We start from the raw sequence: 23,700 nt of genomic DNA on the forward strand, positions 1-23,700 counted from the left end.
GCAGCCCACACTGGGTGACGAGTTTAACGCTGGTTTCTAGAAAGAAATGAAAGAAACATCACGGATTATTCTTCGGTAACATGGCTTTTCACTTCGGTTCTCTTCACTTACTATCCCCATCTCGATGCGAATTTATTTTGGTCATGTTACTTGCTGCCACGGTTCTTGTTTCTTGGCTTTTATATGGTAAGTTTCTCATGTAATTACGATCTTTCCAATGTCTTCCATTTTTAATAACTTTAGACTTTGTCGTACATGCAAAAGGTGAAACGTCAACATGTCAATCTCTTTTCAGTCCCCTGATTCAATGTAAAGGCAACTGTTAATATTTCGCTACTTTGTGACCAAAGATTAAATTTCCCTCGATTTCGAAACATGCTAGAGTTCACAGAAAAAATATTTCGGTTCATTTCAATTCTTGTTTCCTTGATACTTGAGACCATCTACAGGGTTTAAGAACTTTACATGCGAGATGAGTTCAAGAATATTCGAAGTTTGAGCTGCCAATTAATATTCTTATAACATAAAAATGCTAAGTGTGCATGAGGTGTAGAGAAATACATGAATAAAAAATGAATAGGAAATAGACTCCTCTGATATCTGAATCACGGAAAGGAACTTTAATCATTTACAGAGTAACGCATAAGGTAGAATATAAGCATGGTTAGGTGTGAAGTGTTGGGAAAAAATGATAACCTCAAAACACAGCCGACAAGGCGTACTTTCCGAGAGGTTAGTGAGGTAATTTTAGAGAGGTTGGATTTAATAAAATTACCATGTATTTATGTATAAGATTGTGAATGTTTTTGCTCCTGAATACTTAAGATGAGCTTTACCCCAGCGAGCTAATCCATATTCTGCAAGATCAATCCCTATGCACTAACAGCACCTAGCTAAACCTTAAGTCTTTTTCGCACACAGCAACGAAGTTACTTAACTCATTACCCGTACTCTATCAAATTCTCCGCCTCACTGCCCTTTTTTAAACGCAATGTCCACAACATCCAAGTCATTAGTTGATTTTTTTTTGTTTCTTTGAAAGTTGCATACATGCATTCTTCCTGTCAACTTACTTTCTCTCTTTCTCTCTCTCTCTCTCCCTTTATCTACCTACATAGACTCCACGTTTCTGAAATGTATTATTGTATATGTTTATTATGTTCATTGTTTGAATTATAAGATATTATGTAACTTGTTGCAGCAGGGCGCCCTTGGAAAGCAGGCCTTGCGGCATGAATGGGACTACCCTGCTTTTATAAAGAAGACATAATAAAGTTAATTAGATAAACAAACTTTGACGAGATGTTTCAGGGCTGGCATGATATATAAACAAAGGTTCAGTTTGCTGACAATGTTCCTATTCAAACACATGACCTGCTTTGAATACATTCAATTCACCTACTGCACTCGAACATCACTCACTCACATCTTCTTTTTCCCTCGAAAGCATACTATTGTAATTTGCATGAAAAAAAAACACACACAATAAAACGGTTTTTCTTATGAGAGGCAAACCTGAGCTATATTTCCCAATGAGGCCATCAGCCCAGTCAAGCTATGTTTATGCTGACTGTCTCCTGCTTCCTTGTTGGATCAATGTACTGCCTTATCTGTATTATATGTAACTATTAATGCTTTACAAATATTTTTTATAACATGTATACTGCCCTTTTGCATCGTTCCTTTGTTATAGTTTGGTTATGTTTTGTTTACATTTGCCTCTCTGATGTAATTCATTTTGATCTGATCATAGAGGCAAAATAAATACGAACGAACGAATATGTAATGTTGGCATTGTGAAAAGTTTTGTCTGAGAACAAATAATCTGCTGAAGAACCCCCTCATCCTAGCGGGAAAAAACCACCACCCACATCCAACTAGACCCCATGGAATACCAGCAAACGTAACTGAATATGGGCTATCCAGCCATCTTCTCAGATGGAAATGAACAAACAAACAAACAAACAAACAAACAAACAAACCCAGCTTTTGAAATTATAATGCATGAAACATGACAACTGTTTGGGCCTATCTCTGTCGGTGCACGTCATAATCAAGACCGACACCCGCGAGTCAAACAGCCCACAAGTCATACAGCCCATGAGTCATACAGCCCACAGGTTATGCAACCCACGAGTCATACTGCAAATGAGTTCGACAGTAAGCAAAACAGCTCATGAGACCGACACTTTAACCCCCCCGTGTTGTATCTGTCAAACTCATGGGCTATTTTTACCTAGAGTGGAACTCATAGGGCAGTAATAATCGAGTTCAAGGAATATTATTGATTCTGCAGTACGTAAAAGAATAAACTCATTTGAGGTGCATACTTTGGATGTAAAAAATCGAGAGTAAGCAAAATGATTAAAAACTAACAGAATAGAACAATATACGAATAATTTATGAGTTGTGAGTGCATAGGGCACGAATATCGCACGAGGCGCGAGATAAGCCACTGGTCTATTCAACAAGGCGCGTAGCGCCGCGTTGAATAGACCAGTGGCGAATCTCGCGCCGAGTGCGGTATTACGTGCCCCAAAGCACGAACAAAATCATAAATTATTCGTTTTATACAACACCTTGTCCACAATCACAGTACTAAATTAGTGACCGCCAACTCAGGAAGGCCCAAAAATAAATGTATTAACAATTAGGCCGAGAATTGTAAACCACTCTGTGTACTGCTTTCAAACACTCGTCATGATTCGACCACACAGTCACAGGAATCACAAACTCCGCAGGGTCTATACCCATTCTACGCTAACGTTAGATCGAGTTAGGCCTGACTGTTAGGCCGATCTGAGATGTCGGTAGATCTAGTAGTAGGTCTAGACTTTGTCTATTTCCGAAAATGATTTTGCATAAAAACACAGAAAAATAATCAAATTACGGTTTCTCAACTTGAAATGAAGTCTTGATTTTGGGATCACTGTGGTCCACGTAGCAGATCAGAGTCAAAAGTAAAAACACAGCAGTAGGTATAAAGGCCGCAATACATGCAACTAGCTAGGTAAAGTAGCGCTGCTGCGCGTACACGTTAACGTTGCAGTACTCCGCCGCGCCTGGTCTGTGAGACTTACCGGCAGCGCAGCGCAGCCGGCCAGCACGTACAATGTAGTTTGCTGGCGCTTTGCTGCTGTGAGCCACAGAACTCTGTGAGCGGCCATGCATTAGTAGCCCCCCCCCCCCCCCCCCCCCCCCGCGAAGCCGTGCTATAGTACCTTCGAGCCGTGCAATAGGCCCATGCCAGGGGCCTATTGTATGGCTGTCACTCTAAATGAGTTTGATAGGTATTTTCTATTGAATGTCATGTTCTTGGCCAATCACAATTCGACATCATTCTGAGGTGTTGTATAATACACACTGTATGTTTCTCGCGATAATATACACTGGCCATGGGGAACCACTGAAGCGATATACATGACTACTGTATGTATAAATCTAAAATGTTTGATTGGGGACTAAAATCACCACAAACATCATCTAAGCTATAAACATGATCTTTTGATCTTTTCTTCGGTATGAGATGGTTTAAGTATAGTGCTTTAAATACTATTGGGTTATTTTTTGGAAGGGGGAGGGCTGAACAAGAATTAATGAATGCCACTTTATTTACGCCGAATGTGATGAGATTTTTAACGAATTTTTGTTTGTTTGTTTGTTGTTGTTTTTTTCAGATTCTTACAATCATGACGTGGTGAGGTTTGAACTACCTGCTGTGAAGAACGGTGTAATAGATGCCCAGTCTGAAGGGGACAGATCCGGATCGTCGAATCAGGTACCAGATTCTTTGATATTACACCATTCCAACATTTGAATGTAACGCTTTCCTAGCAGCTCGCACAAATACTTCATTAATAGTCAGTACTTGTTAGATCCATTTTGCCAGTTATCTATATATCAATTTACATGAGAGCAACAATTTCTTTCGAGTTTTCCACTGTAAGATTACTATCACGCCCTTGTAGCAAAAGTTTGCGCACGAAGCAAGGAGGTATATAGCTAGCGATACATTCGTGCATTAGAACAATGTCTTTCAAGATAAACTACAAAGGATGCACAGATCTGAGTGGGTCAGTGATAGGAACAGAGTGAAAAGAATAACCGTGAATGCGATGAAATAGCTTAACCCAAAAGGCGAAGATATAGTTTTACTCCATGTAAGCCTACGCTATTCCAGTGTATGGTGACGCACGATTAAAAAAAGAAAATGTGCATCATTGTTTTTATAGAACAATGGACATAATGTTGAGCATCTCTTTTAATTATGAAACCTGGTGGCAAATTTAGTGGATGCATTTCCTTTTAGCCTACCATGTAGATGTATGACTATATCATGTCAACATCTATTGCTACTAAAAGATAAAATGCACGAAAGTTAGATCCGCCTCCCACACCGGGGAGCTTCTGTATTATTCTAAATCAAACTTCCACGAAACGGTGCTCAGTTTAGATTAAGTTGTTGGGAAGTTTGAAATGATAATTAAAAAACAAAAAACTGAGACTACACATGATTATTATTTCTGCAACTATAACACCTGACCCCTTCGAAGACTCGTGCAACTTAGACCTCCCCCGAAAGTGACAGAATAATCAACAAGTTGATTGTGGCCTCTCTCAAGGAAGAAGAAGAAGAAGAAGCGCTCACTGTTTCTAAAGATTTGAGAAAAACAACAAACAAACAAATAAAAAAGGAAAGCCCCGTCCCTCTTTACCATCTATACATTCCCCTACGTTGACATAATCACGATAATACCATTAATCTCTGTGTCTTTTCTGCAGATGTCTCTCAGACTGTCCAGTTCCAATCTGGATCGCCAGAATCAACGAATTGTACGTCTTCGTGAGGCGTGCAGGCGTCTTGGTCATACGAACACCACTGTAGAGACCAATAGTCTCAGCAAACAGTCGCTTTCTCGTATGGATCACATCTTCGTGCTAGACGAATTAAAGACACTTTATTGCGCAGTACCTAAAGTTGGCAGTACTAGTTGGAAGCAGCTTCTACTAATTCAGAGTGGAATGATAAATCCAACCGATCCCATTCGTAAAACCCATCCTCACTTAACAGCTCAAGAAAAATTACCTACACTAGATAAATTAAGTGTGATTGGGGCTACAAACAGGATAAGGAGCTACACTACGTTTTTATTTGTTCGAGAACCTTTCTCCCGAATTTTGTCCGCATACAGAAATATATTTCAAGAATTTTCAGATATTAGAAAGCTATATGCGCCATTGATATTTAAGTCCAAGAGGAAGTCACTGGGAAAAAATCAAAAAGTGACCTCAAATTCGTCTGCTACTACTAAAGGCAAAGTAACTTTTAGTGATTTTGTAGACTATGTTAGTAATCCTAGGAACGCTCTTAATGGTGCCGCAGAGGAACACTGGCGAGAAATGTTCCGCCTTTGTGCGCCGTGCGATATTAGATATGACTTCATTGGTCATTTGGAAACACTCCAGGAAGATGCAAATATGATCCTCGACCAAATAGGCATACGAGAAGGCGTCAAATTTCCAGATTCTGATAAAACAACAGATAGCAGTGCCTCTTCTATTTTTACAGAATACTATGGGCAGCTTTCTACACAACAGCTGGAGTCATTATACCGGCGTCTCTCCAGTGATATAGAATTGTTTGGCTATCCGATTCCAACAAGTATCAAGATGCAAATGAATGCCTCATCTGCGTTCAACGACTACAGTCATGACAGTGAAGAAAACTGATATTTGCTTTCCCCTGTTTTCTTGGATCTCATGATTTTATCTCTTCCCATCGAGAGGTTGGTCATTTTTCTTTCAATTCTAGCATCCTGTCGTGGCTGTGATCAATCGGGTAAAACCGCGGGCTTCCATGCTGACATGGCTCTAAGTTTGACTCCCAAGCTTGGAGCAGTACCCTTTTGGGAAATCACTTTATCTTCACATTATTATGGAAGGTCCTTCGAAATTGAGACTTAAAGTCAAGAGGTCCGATGTCTGGGGGAGTTGTGTCCTATACACTTCAGAACACTTTGGGGAAGCATCCCTAGTAAAAAGAGGATTAATCTATTTAAAACTTCAAAGCTAAACAGCCTTCATTTCTTCTTTTATATTGAATGATTGAATAATAATATAATTTTGTTGATACTAAAACTGTCCTCTGTCTCAATGTCCCTTCTCTTACTACGGGGTTGGGGGTGGGGGGGGGGGGGGGAGGGAGGCAAGGGATAATGAGTATGCGTGTATGTAATGTGTCCTTTTCAGGGATGGTTCCTGAATACTTCAAACATCATGCCTACCGTCCAGTGGAGAAAATGGTAAGCCTTGAGAAAAAAGAGAGGAAAACAACCTACTAGTATTGGATACTATGGATTGTTTCTGACTATTTTCGTAAAACCAAATCGGGTTTGGGCAGTCTAGTGAATGATTTTGAGAAGCGCAAGATTTTGTCCAAACACGATGGATGAGGGAAGCTATTCACATCCAGCGGGGTATTGAGCACTACATGTGATTCCTGTCATGGAGGCAGCATAGTCATTATCTCCGACGTACACTCTAATTCTCTCGGCCACAGACTTCCAGTACCCCATCTACGGTGAGTCAACGCCAGTCTGAAGAAGCCTGCAGAAAGCAGTTACATTATGCATGTACACTAAAGGCTTTCCATGCCAATTTCTCAAAATTGCCGTTTATTATCATGTCATGTGCACTCAAACTTTGCATGTTTGAAGCGTTGAAGCGGCGCCCGGACTTTGACCAAACGATTTCACGTTTAATGATGATTTTAAATTCGTTTTAGGCACCCAGATTAGTGGGGACAGGTTCAAATTCGGATGTAAGCATTCAAATTTGTCGTTGGGTATGGATTTCCAAAATGGTGGATTCAAATTAGCGCGATGGGCTCGATAAGCACTTAAAAGCACTTTCACTTTCGTTTTTGAGCAAGCGATTTTTACAATTGAGCATTCATTTTATTTTAATGCACGTATACTTATAAATATGCAAGAGTGATTATGTCCAGCCAATCATTGAATAAAACATCCGCTTTTTTATTAAGATTTAAATCAGATCATCATAGACAGGGCAGAGCCAGGCAAAAACTGCCTTTTTTTCCAGTCAAGGTTTTCTCACTTGATTCTGGTACTTTAGACCATACTTAACAAAATAAGCTTCTGCGCCATCTTGAAATCTGTCCCGAATCCAAGATGGCCGCCAAAAATCCAAAATGGCCGCCAGAGGACCTAAAAAGTGCCTTCTGTGGTTAAGATTTGTCTGGGGATGGGATTTTTTTACTCTATTTGATGATAAATGGTAAGAGAAATAAGATTCAGTGGATCAAAATTAGAATCAGTTTCTTTTTTATTGCGAAAATCCAACATGGCCGCCAGACGCAGCTGCCGAAATTAATAAATGTCATAATAACCGGAGGGCCAAACCCTAAAAACTTGCTTACTTAACGAGTGAGTTCCACTCTCTCTACAAACTAAGTAGACCATGCTTATTTTCAAATTTCTATTGTAACAAACAACATACCACTGGTCTACCTCAAAAAAATTGTTGCGAAAGCCTCCAAATCCAAAATGGCGTCCAAGATGGTCGCCATATTTACTGAATTTGCTATTTGAAAGATGATTTGATAGAAACATCAGATTTCAACAAATGTGGTGTCATATGAAAGAGAATAAAATTTCCTACAAGTTGATACCATTTTTGTGGGCGATTGTGATAACTGAATTGAGATATAAAGGAAAAACTCTCATATTTTGATATTTTTCTGAAAAAAGGAAAATCATGAAAATGCATGATTCAGTATAAATCAGAAAAAGACGGAAGGATTATCTTGAAACGTTTTTAAGAATTTTGCTGAACATAGAATTAATATTTGGAGAAAATTAGGGGTCAGTACCATTTGTGGTTCAGGAGTTATAATGTCTCAAACTTGAAAACTCACTATGTAAAAATTTCCACTTTAGCTGTGACAAGACCTTGTTGGTCGTAAAGAGAGTCTGCACGCGCCAAGACTAGTACACGCACCACTGGCACTGACGCTTGTAGCAGTGCCAGTGGTGCGTGTAGTAGTCTTGGTGCGCGCAGACTTTTTTGACAAACAAGAGTTTGTGCCTGCAAACTAACTTTTCATACCAAGTGGTAGCTCAGGTGACGCTGATCGCTATCATTTCAAAGTAGATTGTTCTGGAGCAGATGAGATGAAGCAAAAAATGTCTTTCAAATAGAGGTAGAAGCTTGAAACAACCATGCTATAGAAAGTTTAAAACAAAATTTGGATCAATCACTCAAAAACTTCAAGATTGCAGGCCATCAAAGTTGACATAGTTTATTGCGCCAAATTAAATGTATTATTTTAATTTTGGTACAATTTTGTCTGTTGTGCTATCTATTTATAGTTTTTATATATTTTGAACATTGTAGTGCTATTTCAAACCGTCATGGGTTTTTATGGAGATATTTTAAAAACCAGTGATATTCTACTCCGAAAAAGAAAAAAAATCGAGTGGAAGTTTCCTTTTTGAAGGAGTTAATAACGGAAATCAGTAAATTTAAAGTAAAATTGGAGTGAATTTTGAGTGAAAATTTTCATTTTCACTCATTTTAGAGTGACCTTAGGGATCACTCGTCACTCTTTGAGTGATCCCTGAGATCACTGTAAAAGAAATGAAAATGAACATTTCCACTCTCGAGTGATCCAGATATCTAAAATGTGAAAGCATCTACCAATGGCATTAGTTCAATTCAATTTTGACACTATAACCCACATGAAATCAGCCTAAAACGATGTAAGAAAAATCTATTCACAGTGAATACACTTTCAGCATGCTTATTTGTAAATTCAATTCAATTCAATTCAATTCAATGTTTTATTTCATTTTTCGACAAGAACATATAAACATCACTTCTTCTTTTTTGGTAACAGAAAATTAGGTGCTCAAAACTATGTAAGATGAAAAGAATACAATAATTGTAGCACCTTACAATCATTACAGATTATCATAAAACTCGAGTGATTTGAAGTAAGTAAACATTGTGGATAATTCGAAAAATGGAGGGACCCACTAAAAAGACAAGTCTTGTAGAATGTGGGCCCCTCAGAAATGTGAATATACAGCATGAATAATTATTTTGGACAGTGTTATTTGAACAATATACTGAAAAGTAATTTCGCACAACACATTTAAAAGCAACTTTGAGAAATTGCCGCCATGTCGGATTTTTCGGGGGGGGGGGGGGTGCTCGGATCAGAAGGGCTTTCAAGGACATGTACGGATCAGATATTATTACACATATGCCATCATCATTCACGTTTCTACATCAGCAGAGTAACATACAAGTACAAAAGCATATATTTGATACAGAAGCATTTTTTTTTAAATCAAAGATCGGGCCTTACCCAAACACTAAAATGAGCTCCACCCCTCCACCCCCCCCCCCCCCAAAAAAAATAATGAATAAATAAATAAACCCTCAATATGGTTTAAACAAGGACAATATATATGATAGACAGCAATACAAGAAATTCTAAAAATATATCAAATTATTAATCAAGATTTGACTCTGACGCAACACACTAATGGTATCGTTTATCATTGGAAGAGATATCACATTCGATTTATATGTGCAGGTTAGTTGTATCACAAAACATTCTACCATGTAAAAAAAAAAAATATATATATATATATATATATATATATATATATAATGAAGCCTAAAACATACGGAGATATCACCATTTCTTTTCAAGAAACCATAACATTGATAACTGTTGACAACTTAGTATAAAAAAACTAGAAATGTCGCTACGGCGACTGGTATGCCTCCGCCATAATGCATGGTTCTCCTAATAGGTCTATAGTACAATGTCTTGACAATGTGTGATGACAGTCTCACACAATTGGCAAAATATTCAAATGACAGGTTTGCCACAAATCAATGTCTTGACAATGTGTGATGACAGTTTCACACAATTGGCAAAATATTAAAATGACAGGTTTGCCACAAATGTGCTGAATGTTCACTTTCCTAGAACTAGGTTCAATTGGATGAATGATTAAAACGTCAGTGCAGGTATTTGGGGAACTGATGATTTTTACTTGACTTTTGACCCTTTTATAAGTTTATGCATTGAGTAATTTTCAAGGTATTGAGAAAAAGTATAATTTCAGTATCAAATGGTAAAATAGCATTATGTAAACCTGGCCTTTGACCTTTGACCTCACATTTCCAAAGAGAATCACTGTCAGGTCTAATAGAACATGCATAGATATGTACGTTTCATGATGATACCTTGAGTTACTTTCGAGATATGGAGGAAAAAGTGCAATTAAGCACTTTCACTTGACCTTTGACCTTTTGACCTTTTGGCAAAAACTTCCCACAGAATATATATTTGGTAATACATGCATACATCAAGTTAAAAAAACAAACCTTCAGGCATTGCATAAATATAAGTAGTGATATTTTGAGGAGTTGACCTTGACCTTTGACCCCCCTGACCTTTGACCCATGACCCCCAACTTTCCTAGATAATCACTGCCCATCGGTACAAGCATATATATACTAAGTTCCATGAAGATACCTTTAACCATTTGCGAGATATGGAGAAAAACATGAAATTTCAACCTTTTTTTCACAAAATAACCTGTGACCTTTGACCTTTGACCCCATGACCCTAAAATCCAAACAAAGGATTATTCCCCAGGATATACCCTCATACCAAGTTTGATGTAAAACCACAACACGGTTCTTGAGATATCGACAAAAACAAAACGGGACGGACGTCCGGACGTACGTACGGACGGACGGACGAACGACCCGAAAACATAGTGCCTCCGGCCACTTCGTTGGCGGAGGCATAAAAACATATCAGAACAATCTACTTTGAAATAATAACGATCAGCGTCACCTGAGGTACCACTTGGTATGAAAAGTTAGTTTGCAGGCACAAACTCTTGTTTGTCAAAAAAGTCTGCGCGCACCAAGACTACTACATGCACCGCTGGCACTGCTGCAAGCGTCAGTGCCAGTGGTGCGTGTACTAGTCTTGGCGCGTGCAGACTCTCTTTACGACCAACAAGGTCTTGTCACAGCTAAAGTGGAAATTTTTACATAGTGAGTTTTCAAGTTTGAGACATTATAGCTCCTGAACCGCAAATGGTACTGACCCCTAATTTTCTCCAAATATTAATTCTATGTTAAGCAAAATTCTTAAAAACGTTTCAAGATAATCCTTCCGTCTTTTTCTGATTTATGCTCAATCAAGCATTTCCATGATTTTCCTTTTTTCAGAAAAATATCAAAAAATGAGTGTTTTTCCTTTATATCTCAATTCAGTTATCACAATCGCCCACAAAAATGGTATCAACTTGTAGGAAATTTTATTCTCTTTCATATGACATCACAATTGTTGAAATCTGATGTTTCTATCAAATTCTATCTTTCAAATAGCAAATTCAGTAAATATGGCGGCCATCTTGGACGCCATTTTGGATTTGGAGGCTTTCGCAACAATTTTTTTGAGGTAGACCAGTGGTATGTTGTTTTTTACAATAAAAATTTGAAAATAAGCATGGTCTACTTAGTTTGTAGAGAGAGTGGAACTCACTTGTTAAGTAAACAAGTTTTTAGGGTTTGGCCCTCCGGTTATTATGACATTTATTAATTTCGGCAGCTGCGTCTGGCGGCCATGTTGGATTTTCGCAATAAAAAAGAAACTGATTTTAATTCTAATTCACTGAATCTTATTCCTCTTACTATTTATCATCAAATAGAGTAAAAAAAACCCATCCCCAGACAAATCTTAACCACAGAAGGCACTTTTTAGGTCCTCTGGCGGCCATTTTGGATATTTGGCGGCCATCTTGGATTTGGGACAGATTTCAAGATGGCGCAGAAGCTTATTTTGTTAAGTATGGTCTAAAGTACCAGAATCAAGTGAGAAAACCTTGACTAGAAAAAAAGGCAGTTTTTGCCTGGCTCTGCCCTGTCTATCATGAGCAGCATTTGTTTATTTGAACTTCCACATTTTTTTATTTTGCTAAACATGTTATGTACACTTCAAAATGCAAAATCCTCATTTCGTCATGTCATCGCATGGCTTTCTTTATCTCTGAAACCACATCTTTATTTTCATTAAGATCGTCATTATTACTGTGTTCATAATTTTCGTTTGGCATCCTTGTTATTATTATTATTATTATTTGTGACCCTGCACCACAAAACAAACAAAAAGTCGCCAGACATGGATTGTTAGTTAAGAACAGAATCTGAACATACATTGAAAGCTTTAAAATGATGTTCAACTCAATTCAAATGGACTCTCCAACCTAACTAAATATTGGAAAGAAAGCGCACACTCTGGAAAAGTGTGAACCGGGAAAAGAGGCTGTGAAGTACAGGGTCTATCTTTCTATTCAAGCGTTTGACCTTTACCAAACCGTGCTAGCTGTGCGATGAATGGGACAAAAAAAACAAACAGGATGTAAACCACTGGAGCAACAACAATGAAGAGATTATCAGATTAAATTGAAATTGAGCATGCTCTATTAACACATTCTGTCCATGATTAAAGTCAACTTTTAAAGCAGTAGCGTTATCCCTTCAAAGTGAAGAGTGTGCAAAGGGTATATTATCAAGAAATGAAAAGGGGCCTCTGGGCATATACCTGATCTCACTACTCTACAAAAAAGGGTTGTAGAAAAACTACTGAAAATGCACTTCCCCATTCATCTTATGATCCCAAACTTAAGAATAATGTAGAAGAAGGGTGGCTCGTTAAGAAAACATGAAAAACTAAATATTGACTTGGTTGACCCTTTTCATCTTTTTTGAGTCCTCAAGTGAAATCAAGGAGTACGACGTTTTGTTTGTTTTGTTATGCACGGTCACATTTTGATCATCATACTGGTTTGTGGTCTTTATTTTACATACTTATTTGCATCATACAGTGTACAACGGTTGTATCTTATCCACATGCGGGAGTTTTTAACATTCGATTTAAAGTATAGTACAAGTAATTAACTGGACAACATACAGGTTTAATTTGAATGACGTGTCATGAAGTTCTTTGCCCATATTATGCGAATTTGAATCCTCAGAAGGAGGTGGTGACAGGCGTTACAGATGGAGACGAAGTTGAATAACCATTGTCGAAAAAAAAATTGAATGACGGTATTTCAATGCCTGAGCAAATTTGACGAAACTGGATGCTTCTGATATGAAATTGAATGACAAAACATTGGAATTGGCCGGGAAAGCCTACAATAGGCGAAAGCTCTCGAAGGAAACTTCAAACGCTGATTCTGAGGTAAGGATAGTCGCCTCTAATGCAGGTTATCTCAGTTGATCTCTGACCTATTGAGTGCGTGACCTTTGACCCGACTACGGTGGTTCTGATATGGCATCTACCGTCCGAATCTAATTACTATGAGAACAGTTTGTTGTTGGAGGTAACAAATTGCAATTAAAACTTATTAGTAAATCTTATCATTTACCTTTGGGTGGAGTTCCTGTTTGGAGGGAATATTAGAATCTATATCCGTTAAGTCGGGTAAAGCGCGGACAATTACGGTTTCCAAGTAATTGAGTATATGAATATAAGAACGACCCAAGTCCATGGAAGATCATTTGGAGTAAACTATAAAAAAAAAACTTCATATCTTTTTTATTTGTCCAATAATATTCTATTTAACTGTGATGGGAAGGCAACATTGTATATACAAATTAGAACATATATCATTATGACAATTAACATTTACATTAATTGTGGAGAGGCCATTTTGTGTGGTGGACTTGGGTCGTTCTTTGATTCATATGGACTTGGGTCCTTCTTTGATTCATATACATGATATTCTGCTATAGAGATGGGAGAAGGATGAGAGAGGGCGCTATTATATGAATGTAAGAATGACCCAAGTCCTTCATTCTTACATTAATATAAGATTTAACTCATTCATTTCAGGCACTTCCGGGGGTAATTAGGATTTATCATTTACACACAAGATGAGTCCATGCATAAGCTACAATTTCCCATGTCAAACTAAATTTGGCCAAAAATTGGACTTGGGTCGTTCTTATATTCATATACTCAATTAACCATAATCCTATGGAAACTGACAGGTGAACCTTGATAATTGACCCTTTTGAGCTTTGACCTATTTACTAGACGATGGACTTAAACGGGGCAAAATTTGAGTCTCAAACGAACAATTACAACCCAAGACTGTTTGAAATTTAACAACTTTCTGAAAAATAATTTAAAAGAAAACAGACGTCATCAGTTCTGGAGAGAGTGGTTTAGCTTGTTTGCTTGTTTTCTTTTTTGTTTGTTTCTTTTGCTTTGTCTTTTTATTCTTTGCTTGGATAAAGTACTGGGTCAATGATCAGGAAACTACAACCCACCCCATCCCACCCCATAGGGAGAGTAATCCAAATCATAAGCCAATTATTACTGAACAGTCTTTGTTTTTTCTTAAAAGATGATAACATTTCATGAAATAAAGGAGACACATCTTTACCTTATGTTTAATCTAGCGATTTTGTAAATTACCACAACATATTTTGAAAATACAACAAAAAAGACTTCTTCTAGGCTAACAAGATATATGATTATTTTTTTTTCCTTGCATGGGAGTAATAGTCTTACTCATAATTAGATTGACAGTCTTGATCGTACAATAAATGCAGAATTGTAAAAAAGTGACTCCATGCGTTACAGCAATGGTTTATGTTTAAGAGTTCATGAAACAAAATAATGTTATTTAGCGATAACATTGATACGTTCTTCTTGTTTGCGATGTATTTACTATTGTGAGTTTCTTTGTTTTGTTTTGTTTTAGTATTTAGTCTGACGAAGTATTGATTTATACATATGTGCAAGGTTTAGTTTATTATGATAATTGTTAAAATAGTTGCATATTGCAAAATGTATACGGTTTATGCATGTTATGGTATATAACTCATCATTGTGATTATATTAGAGGCTTCCAAATTTTTACAAGACATCAAGGACAGTGAAAGTTAATGTAAGTTATATTATCTATTACATTATCGACTGTTTTGTTGTCTTGTTTGTTTTTTTTCAAACACATTCTCTTCTTAGAGGGACTCACATATTACAATCATGCTTCTTTTAACGGATACCTCCACTGTACGTGCATACTTCTTGAGATCCTTGGTGATTTATTACAATGTTTCGTTTTTCCAAAGCTTCGCTACATGCAGATTCATTTACATCAACAAGTCCTGGGATGTAGGGCATTTTGTCAATCAGTTGCAACGTCCTGGGAAGTAATGTTAAGATTTACAGGTTAAAAAGAGCAAAGCGATTGAGCAAAATAAGAGATAGAGTTGAATAACGTTTAATGTTCGATTCACCTGGATAAGTATAGATATAGTATTCCTTATTTTTGGTGTAGCCATTCGATCATATTCATTCAAAGATGGGTATATTTGTCAATCATTCGGCGAAAGTACTAGTATAGTATACAAACTAATCTGTGGAAAATTCCATATTTTTGCATTATGACAGATGTACTAATTGTTAAATCAACGTTGATATGTTATTAATGAAATAAACAAATCTTATTAGAAACAAAGAAATAGTTGGAATCAAGTATCCTTCCTATTTGTGAACTTTCTGAATGTTTGATTTCATTTTTCTGGTATTTCAAAATGACATTGAATGTGAGGAATCAACGTTTATTTGCTTAAATACTTAAGTGCAAAAGTCTGCATAGATTTATGAATTTCATAGTCCAAGTGTTCGCCAACATCTCAAAAGAAATTACTTTGGAAACTTGACCTGTTGTACAATTACAATTTATTTTCTCCTCACAATTTTCAGTTGATATTTTGGGCACCTCGCCATTTAATGTCAAGTGTTTTACAGTATAAAAACACTTGATAAACGACACGAAAATTTGTAACTGGGAACCAAATTTTCGAGTACAGCTTGATAAGTATTCGGTGCGATTTCTCTAATGTTCTGCTTAACGTATATCTAAATGTATCTGTCTATCCATATATCCGTTCGTCGGCATCCTTCCGTCTTCGTGAGACGATGGAGTAGTTCCATAGAGATGGGAGGTCAGCGGCAACGGCGGGAGCGGCTGAACAGTCCCACCCTCGAGTGGCAGTCCCTCTTGCATTTTTCGCAGACTAATGTTGATTGTTGTTGTGGCTGGCACTCTCTCTGCTTCCGCCTTCTTTTCTTCTCAGCCAAAGCTGCATTTCTCGCATCCTCAGCCACCTTTACGTCAGATTTCACAGTTGAGCGCCAGGAAGACCGGTCCTCAGCAAGGCTCTCCCAGGAGGAGACGTCGATGTTGCACTGCTTCATGTCTCTTTTGCGGACGTCTTTGAAGCGGAGGCGGTGGCGCCCAGTTGGTCGTGTGCCGTCAGCGAGTTCTCCATACAGGATGTCCTTTGGAATTCGACCTGCATCCATCCCTTGCCCGTGGCCGAGCTAGCGCAAACGTCTCTCCCTCAAGATGGCCACCATGCTCTTCATGCCTGCTCGCTGTAGTATCTCCGTGTCTGGGATTTTGTCCTGCCAACGGACGTGGAGAACGCGTCGTAGGCATCTGAGGTGGAAGCTGTGGAGTCTCTTCTCATGCCTTGCGTGGGGGGTCCATGCTTCGCTGCTGTAGAGGGTGCTAAGCACGCAAGCTTCGTAGACACGCATCTTAGTCTTTTCCGTGAGACTGGAGTTATTCCAGATTCTGTGGTGCAGTTTCAACATACACTGCTGCGGCCTTGGCGATTCTGCTGCCCACTTCTGTTTCCAGTGTGTGCGAGCCTGAGATAGAGGACCCAAGGTAGGTGAAGTTTCCAACAGTCTCCATGTCACGTGCCCATCAATGGCGATGGTTGGGGAATGGTCTGTGCCCTGATCCATGACGTTCGTCTTCTTCAGGCTGATGGAGAGCCCAAACTCCTTGCAGGCAGCGGAGAAACTACTGACGAGCTGCTGCAGTCCGTGTTCCGTGTGCAAAACTAGGGATGCATCATCCGCGAAGAGCATCTCGCGGATGAGCACCTCTCTCACTTTGGTCTTGGCACGGAGGCTGGCAATGTTGAAGGGCTTGCCATCGGCTGTGGTGTGAATGTACACCCCTTCGCTGCAGTCCTTAAAGGCGTATTGAAGGAGCATGGAGAAGAAAATGCCGAAGAGTGTTGGTACAAGAACACAGCCCTGCTTTACACAACTGCTGACAGGAAAAGCCCCGGATGTGGCACCGTTGAAGCACATTGTGCTGTGCATGTTGTCGTGCAAAGAGGACACTCTTAAAAGAGTGTCTATCCATATAAGTATTATAAGTGGCCGTGCATCACAAAACGAACTAAAAGTCGCACCCCTTGATTTTACGTGAGGACTAAAAAAAAAAGGTGAAACTGGTCAGCCTAGTCAATCTTAACTTTTTCATTTTGTCTGAAAGAGTTATTCTTCTTCTACATTATCCTTAAGTTTGGGATCATAGAATGAACGGGAAAGTGTGTGTTTTAGCAGTTTTCTACAACCCCTTTTTGTAAGAGTAGTGTGATCAAGTATGTCTTCTACAGGTCCGTTTTCTTATCCTTTGCACACTCTTCACTATTAACTGTAATAACTTTTGAAAGGATGGTGGTACTGCTTGAAAGTTGGCATTAATCATGGACAGAATGTGTTAATACAGTATGCTAGATTTCAGCTTAATATAATAATCCCTTCACTGTTGTTGCTCCAGTGGTTAACATCCTATTTTTTTTTTGTCCCATTCATACCGCAACTAGCTCGGCTTGGTAAAGATGAAGCGTTTGAGTATCCAATAATGGAATAAAGAAAATGTGTCTCAGAAAAATGTATGTGTCTAAATTGGTTTTTGATGAATCGATGTTACGGGCTAACCCTTTTTGAGTTTGTCGATTTAGCACCATTCGGAACAATAATAATAATAATAATAACAAAATAACAGTACAGGTATGATTATGCTGATTTCTTGTCTAATTTCTATCTCTGTATAGGCTCTATACATGTTGTATATATATTTTTTTTGAGGGGAGATGATTTTTATCTCTCCACATTCTCCTCTTTCCTCCATCTCTTCAAATAATTTGATATTTGAAATATAGAAACGAAACACTTCACTTCTTGTGATCTTATTACTTGTGTGGGGCAACTAAAAGAAACAGTCATTGCCGTAGCCTCTGACAGAGCTGTCCCATTAAAACAAAACCAATAAAGGTATAGATAATACACAAATATCTTAGAAGCTACATCGGTATGAAAGCTACATAGCCAGCCAATAGCATTACCCAGGGTAAAAAATGTGGTCAAGCATGTAGGTCCGCTTCTTCTGGTTGAATTCTGTTGGATTAAGCACCTTTGGATGAAAACTCAGTTTTCATCCCCTGAGCGTTATTTTTTCATTTTTCATTTTCTCAATGGAATATCTTTACTTATGAAGTGTTAACTCTATAAAACTGTTAAGAATAAATTCATTTCTGTGAAAAAGCGTAATATGATTTAAAAAATGAAATTTGCACGGCTTGAAAGAAAAAATCTTCATAATTATGTAAATGTCTTGCATATCAGAATAATACATATACATAATGAATACATAACTATGGATCCAGCTCTAGGGAGACATTTATGCAGATATTTACTTTATCAAGGAGACACGCAACCTTATAGAAACAACTTGGGTCTCCCTCACTTTTTTTTCTACTAAAACATCCCATTCAATCGCATGCCTTACTGCTAACATCGCTTGTCTAACATTTGTCTAATGTCTACATGAAGCTGGATCCCGAGTATAGACATTTAAGTTTACATCTACCTTTTTGAAATAATCTCGCAATTTATCACCGCTAGTTTAGCCATATGTCAAAATCATTTTACAATTGGAGGCTCTTATTTTTTTAAAGTGTGTGTGTGGGGATGGGGGCGTGAGAGCCTCGATGAATTGACCCCCCCCCCCCCCTTTCGTTAGGAAGAATTTCTCGGTGGAACGCTAAAAAGCCATAGGTTCTCTCACGCCGTTTTAATCTTCTTTTCTACATTTGTTGGGTTTTTGTTGATTTTTTTTTGTCGATTTTTCAGAGTTGCTACAACGTACTTCAAATGAGCAGTAACGAAATACACGTGTATGAGTTTTGTTTTGTGTGTGTGTGCATGTGTGTCTGTGAATAAATTAATGGAATATTTGTGAGATGCGTAATGATGACATCATAGTCTCCATTATTCTATAGGTTCGTACATGTGGTTGCAGCCAGTATATTTTTCCCCCACAAACGTGATTCCCCTCATAATTCCACAACTGTCTCACTTTGTGTCTTTTTGATAAAACTACTACTAGTTAACATATGGTATTATTGTTTTCTTTTGCTCTCTACACTACATTCAACTTAAGCGGAAATTAGCGTGGTCCTTTAAAGATCTGTTATGCCTATGGCAACAAAACCTTTCAAATAGTGCGTAAGCCAATCAGTAAAGAAATGTTACAATCCCTTGTTTCATAAACATCTCGATTATACACATACAGTTTTTTTCATCAGAACTGTAAGATATTCCTGTTTGAAACTTTATCGTTGTAAGTGTTAAAACTTGCTCTAAAAGTCAGTCATAACGAGGTTGGCATCTTTACGGGGCTAGAGGTGAGAGGCTGCGTGTCACATAAATCAAAGTCTTGTGAGAGAAAGGGGATTAAATGCATTTTTATGTGGTAGTGTGACTGCCAAAGAATATGATCAATGCAAGTAATTTTCAGCTATCTTCATCATTATATTGCATGCATGCATTATTTCATTATCTCTCAGGGGTTCTGTGTTATCATGATTTTAATCCACGGCTGCCAAAGTCGGTAGGGAAAACTTGTGTTTCATATTGCACATTTTTAATGAATAGGCTTTACATATACAATCGATTTATAGAATTGAACCGAATTTATATTTCATTTGAGTGGTCTTATCCGAAATTAGTATCGATTTGCTGTCAAACTAGGAATCCATCTCTTGACGACGTTGGTGAAGTTAGGCCGCACACAAACTGAATTTATGTGCAATTACATGATATCGCACGTACCGTGCGTGCATCCAATGAGTATTGTTAAATCGTGGATGCGGATGCCGCTGCACGACATCAAGTCTGCTGTAGTGGTATTCATTCAACATCATTTCATTGCCGGCGGCCAACCACGAGCAAGCTCTGACCTCGACGCACAATGGGCAATATATTTGACGCAGATTGCTGGGAATTTAAATGAAACATCACGGATTTTTTTCATTGGTAACATGGCGATTCACTTCGGTCCATCTCGCTGCAGAATGCTTCTGCTCCCATTACTTGTCACCACCTTTGTTGTTTCTTGGCGTTTATATGGTGAGTATTTCATCTTAAAATGGGTAGGTTTATATCTTTCAATCGTTTGTCAAGTCAATTCCCTCCTATGCAAAGTAAAATGTCCACATGAAAATAATATTTTGCTTGGAAAGTCAATATTGAGCAAAACGGCAAATATTATTTCAACACAGGGACAACTTGTTAGGATTACTTGATTTTTCTCTCATTGGAGACTTGCCGGAGTTCACAGTATTAAAGATATCTGTGTAACATTTCAAATACCTTTTTATGAACAAAAAAAAAAAAAAAACCGGTGCCACTCTCTCTGCAAATCATGAAATCCTCTACTGAAATGCTTCTGAACATGTGTTTACATTGGGATGATAAACTAAAATTCGTAGAAGCTAGATACACGACAGACATAAATACTCCCAAGCAAAGAAAGTTATCAACCCTTCGCATGTCAGAAAAATTGCTGCTCTGTGGAAGTGGCGCGAATCATATAGGGCAAAAATGCAGTTTTTACTCAAAATGACAGAAATCTACAAAAAAGAGCATAAGAGAAAAGTTAAGAAAACCCGACAAACTAGCAACTCAGTGATCACCTCTTCGACCGTTCGCTTTAATTTTGCTCTACCGTGACCACTGCAGGCAGTGCATATTCTAAGGGTGTAATCTTACACCGAAATTGTGGTCGTCCCTCTAATAATATGACAAGTGGCATTATGAAAAGCTACTGGTATGATGTATAGTGTGTATCATCATGAATGCACGGAGTTGGAGATTTTATGAAATCAGTATAATGATAACAGCGAATACAACCTCTCCCTAAAAATGCATGACAAAAATTAACTGTGATGATATAGAAAAGATACAATTATTTCACAGAGTATAAGAGACGATATTTCATATCTCGATGTCCTTGCTGATTTTTGACATATGAAATAGCCACAAGATACGATCTGAATTTTATAGGACATCATACAAATAGAAGGATCAGTTATACGTCTGGCCATTCTTACTTGGTCCACATAATATTATATGCAGCAATTAGGGTGTATTTGATATTGCTGAAAGACACACACATAAAAAAACCCTTCATCTTTCAATAATTTACAATTGAATTTTGGCTATACCTGCTTCCAAACGTTTAAGGCATTTCTACTAGGATTTATGCGCAAAACTGAAAAATCATTGGTAGATAATGAGAAATTGTCAAGGGCTGCCATAGTTATGCTTTGTACAGGTTATGCGGGATTTAATAGTGTTTTCCAGTTCAAAAATTTACTCACAAATTCATAGTTTAAAAGAGTATTTGATAGTCATAGGCCTACTTTTTGCTTTTATATTTTGAAAATATATTCACTTTTACAGTATTGCTCTCACAGGAACCAAACTAGCCCATACCTTTGTGAATGATGAGAACAAAAGCCTAAGTGACTTTTCTATGGAATTAGCATTAAAAAAAGGGAAACGTTCGTTATGTATTCTGTAACAACAGCAAAATAATCACCTATTATGCTGAACATAGGCTTCTGATATATATATATATATATATATATATATATATATATATATTCATTTATATATATATATATTATATATATATATATATATATATATATATATATATCCCCTTCCTTACTGAATTCCGAAATCCCCATAGACTTAATACACAAGCCACCAGGCTCCCGTATGGAACGGGATATATACACTTATAAATTAATACACACATTGTTATCATATAAGTATATGTTTTATCATGTGACCAAGTACCACAAAACCAACAAAAAGTGGCCATACATGGATTTTCAGTTAAGGTCAGATTCTGAAACGACAGACTCTAAGCTTAAAAATTGTGATGACAATTCAAATGGACTCTCCTAACCTATTAGAAAAAAAGCACACATTCTGGAAAAGTGTAAACTGAGAAAAGAGGATCTGAAGTACAGGATTTATTACACGAGCTTAATCTTTACTAAGCCGTGTTACCCATGCAATGAATGGGACAAAAAACAGGATGTAGACCATTGGAGCAACAACAATGAAGGGATTATCATTGTAACTATGTTGAATTTGAACATGCTCTATGAACAGATTCCATCCATAGTTAATTTAACTTTCAAAGTAGTAACAACATCCTTTCAAAAGTGATTAGAGTTGAAAGTGAAGAGTGTGCGAAGGATTTGCAAGAAATAAAAAGGGGCCTTTAAGACCTACCTGATCTCATTATACTACCAAAAAAGGATTTCAGAAAAACTGCTGAAAAAACCCACTATCTCATTCATTTTATGATTACAAACTCAAGAAAACTTAAAAGAAGACTATAACTCTTTCAGAAAATATGGAAAACTCAAAATTGACTTGGTTGACCCGTTTCACCTTTTTTGAGTCCTTACGTAAAATTAATTGTTGCGACTTTTTTTTTTTTTTTTGGTTTTGTGATGCACTGTCTCATATGCGTAATATATCATATCAAATTTCTTTTTTCTTTTGTTCTTTCTTTTCTTGATCTTTTTGTCTAAAAGTGGCATGAACATCTCTTTGATGCTTGCAGCGCTATATAAGTGTACACTATTATCATTGTTATCATTATCACCATCATCATCATCATGATAAGATCAAGATATGTCTCATGCATTGTGTTGTAGAGGGGAAAACAAACAGAATTTACTAATTCACATTGAAGTCAATGTAATGGACAGTCTCACACCACGTTTCGTGCAACAGTATACATGCATATCATGACATTATTATAATATTGTTGCACGAAACGGGGTATGTGATTGTCCATTACGTTGACTTTAATGTTGTAAATTCTCTTTGTTTTCCCCCACTGCAACACAATGCAAGAGATAGATCTTTAAGCTCACCCTTAGTTTTGGCTTTGTAGACGTAGTTTACCTTAATATACCCTTATATTTTATAAAGTGTCTTCCTCGTGGTGGGGCCGATTTAAGTAAAAAATGCATGATACTCCTGCTGGACAAGAAGCAGCACCGAAGGTGTCTGCACGTATTGCGGTTCTACTGCCTCCCTACTTATACTCTCCTCTGTTATTTTATCGCATGGGGCGCTTCAAGTGAACGCCTCCCTGAATGCCCGCACATAATCAATGTGAATATCGCCACACCACCGGGTGTCAAGAAATGTGCCTCTTGCCCAAGCCGACCATGCCTGACGCCATCGATGAGTCAATTTGAACCGTATCACTGTGGGATACGGGGAAAGGCCTTGCAGAGGTTAAGAGTATTATATGCCTGATAGACACCGGTATGTCACCTTGAATGGTTAAGATTCTGCCCTGAGACCCACCAAATGTGGCGTTTCACTACATTTTTTTATTTTTTTTTTTCATTCCGACCTTCATTTTGCTTGCTGTA

General features: G+C 37.7%; 1 protein-coding gene across 1 annotated transcript; it reads right to left on the reverse strand.

Moving 5' to 3' along the window:
* Window positions 1-16,462: 16,462 nt before the first annotated feature.
* LOC139734667 (uncharacterized) lies at window positions 16,463-17,260 on the reverse strand. The gene has a single exon (XM_071645455.1). The coding sequence runs from the start codon at window positions 17,258-17,260 to the stop codon at window positions 16,463-16,465; it is 798 nt and encodes a 265-aa protein (XP_071501556.1).
* Between the last annotated feature and the right edge of the window lie 6,440 nt (window positions 17,261-23,700).

The sequence above is a fragment of the Diadema antillarum genome, unplaced genomic scaffold (genome assembly GCF_040938485.1).
Source record: "Diadema antillarum isolate AM-2024a unplaced genomic scaffold, OU_Dant_1.0 seq00000538_RagTag, whole genome shotgun sequence".
Classification (NCBI taxonomy): domain Eukaryota; kingdom Metazoa; phylum Echinodermata; class Echinoidea; order Diadematoida; family Diadematidae; genus Diadema; species Diadema antillarum.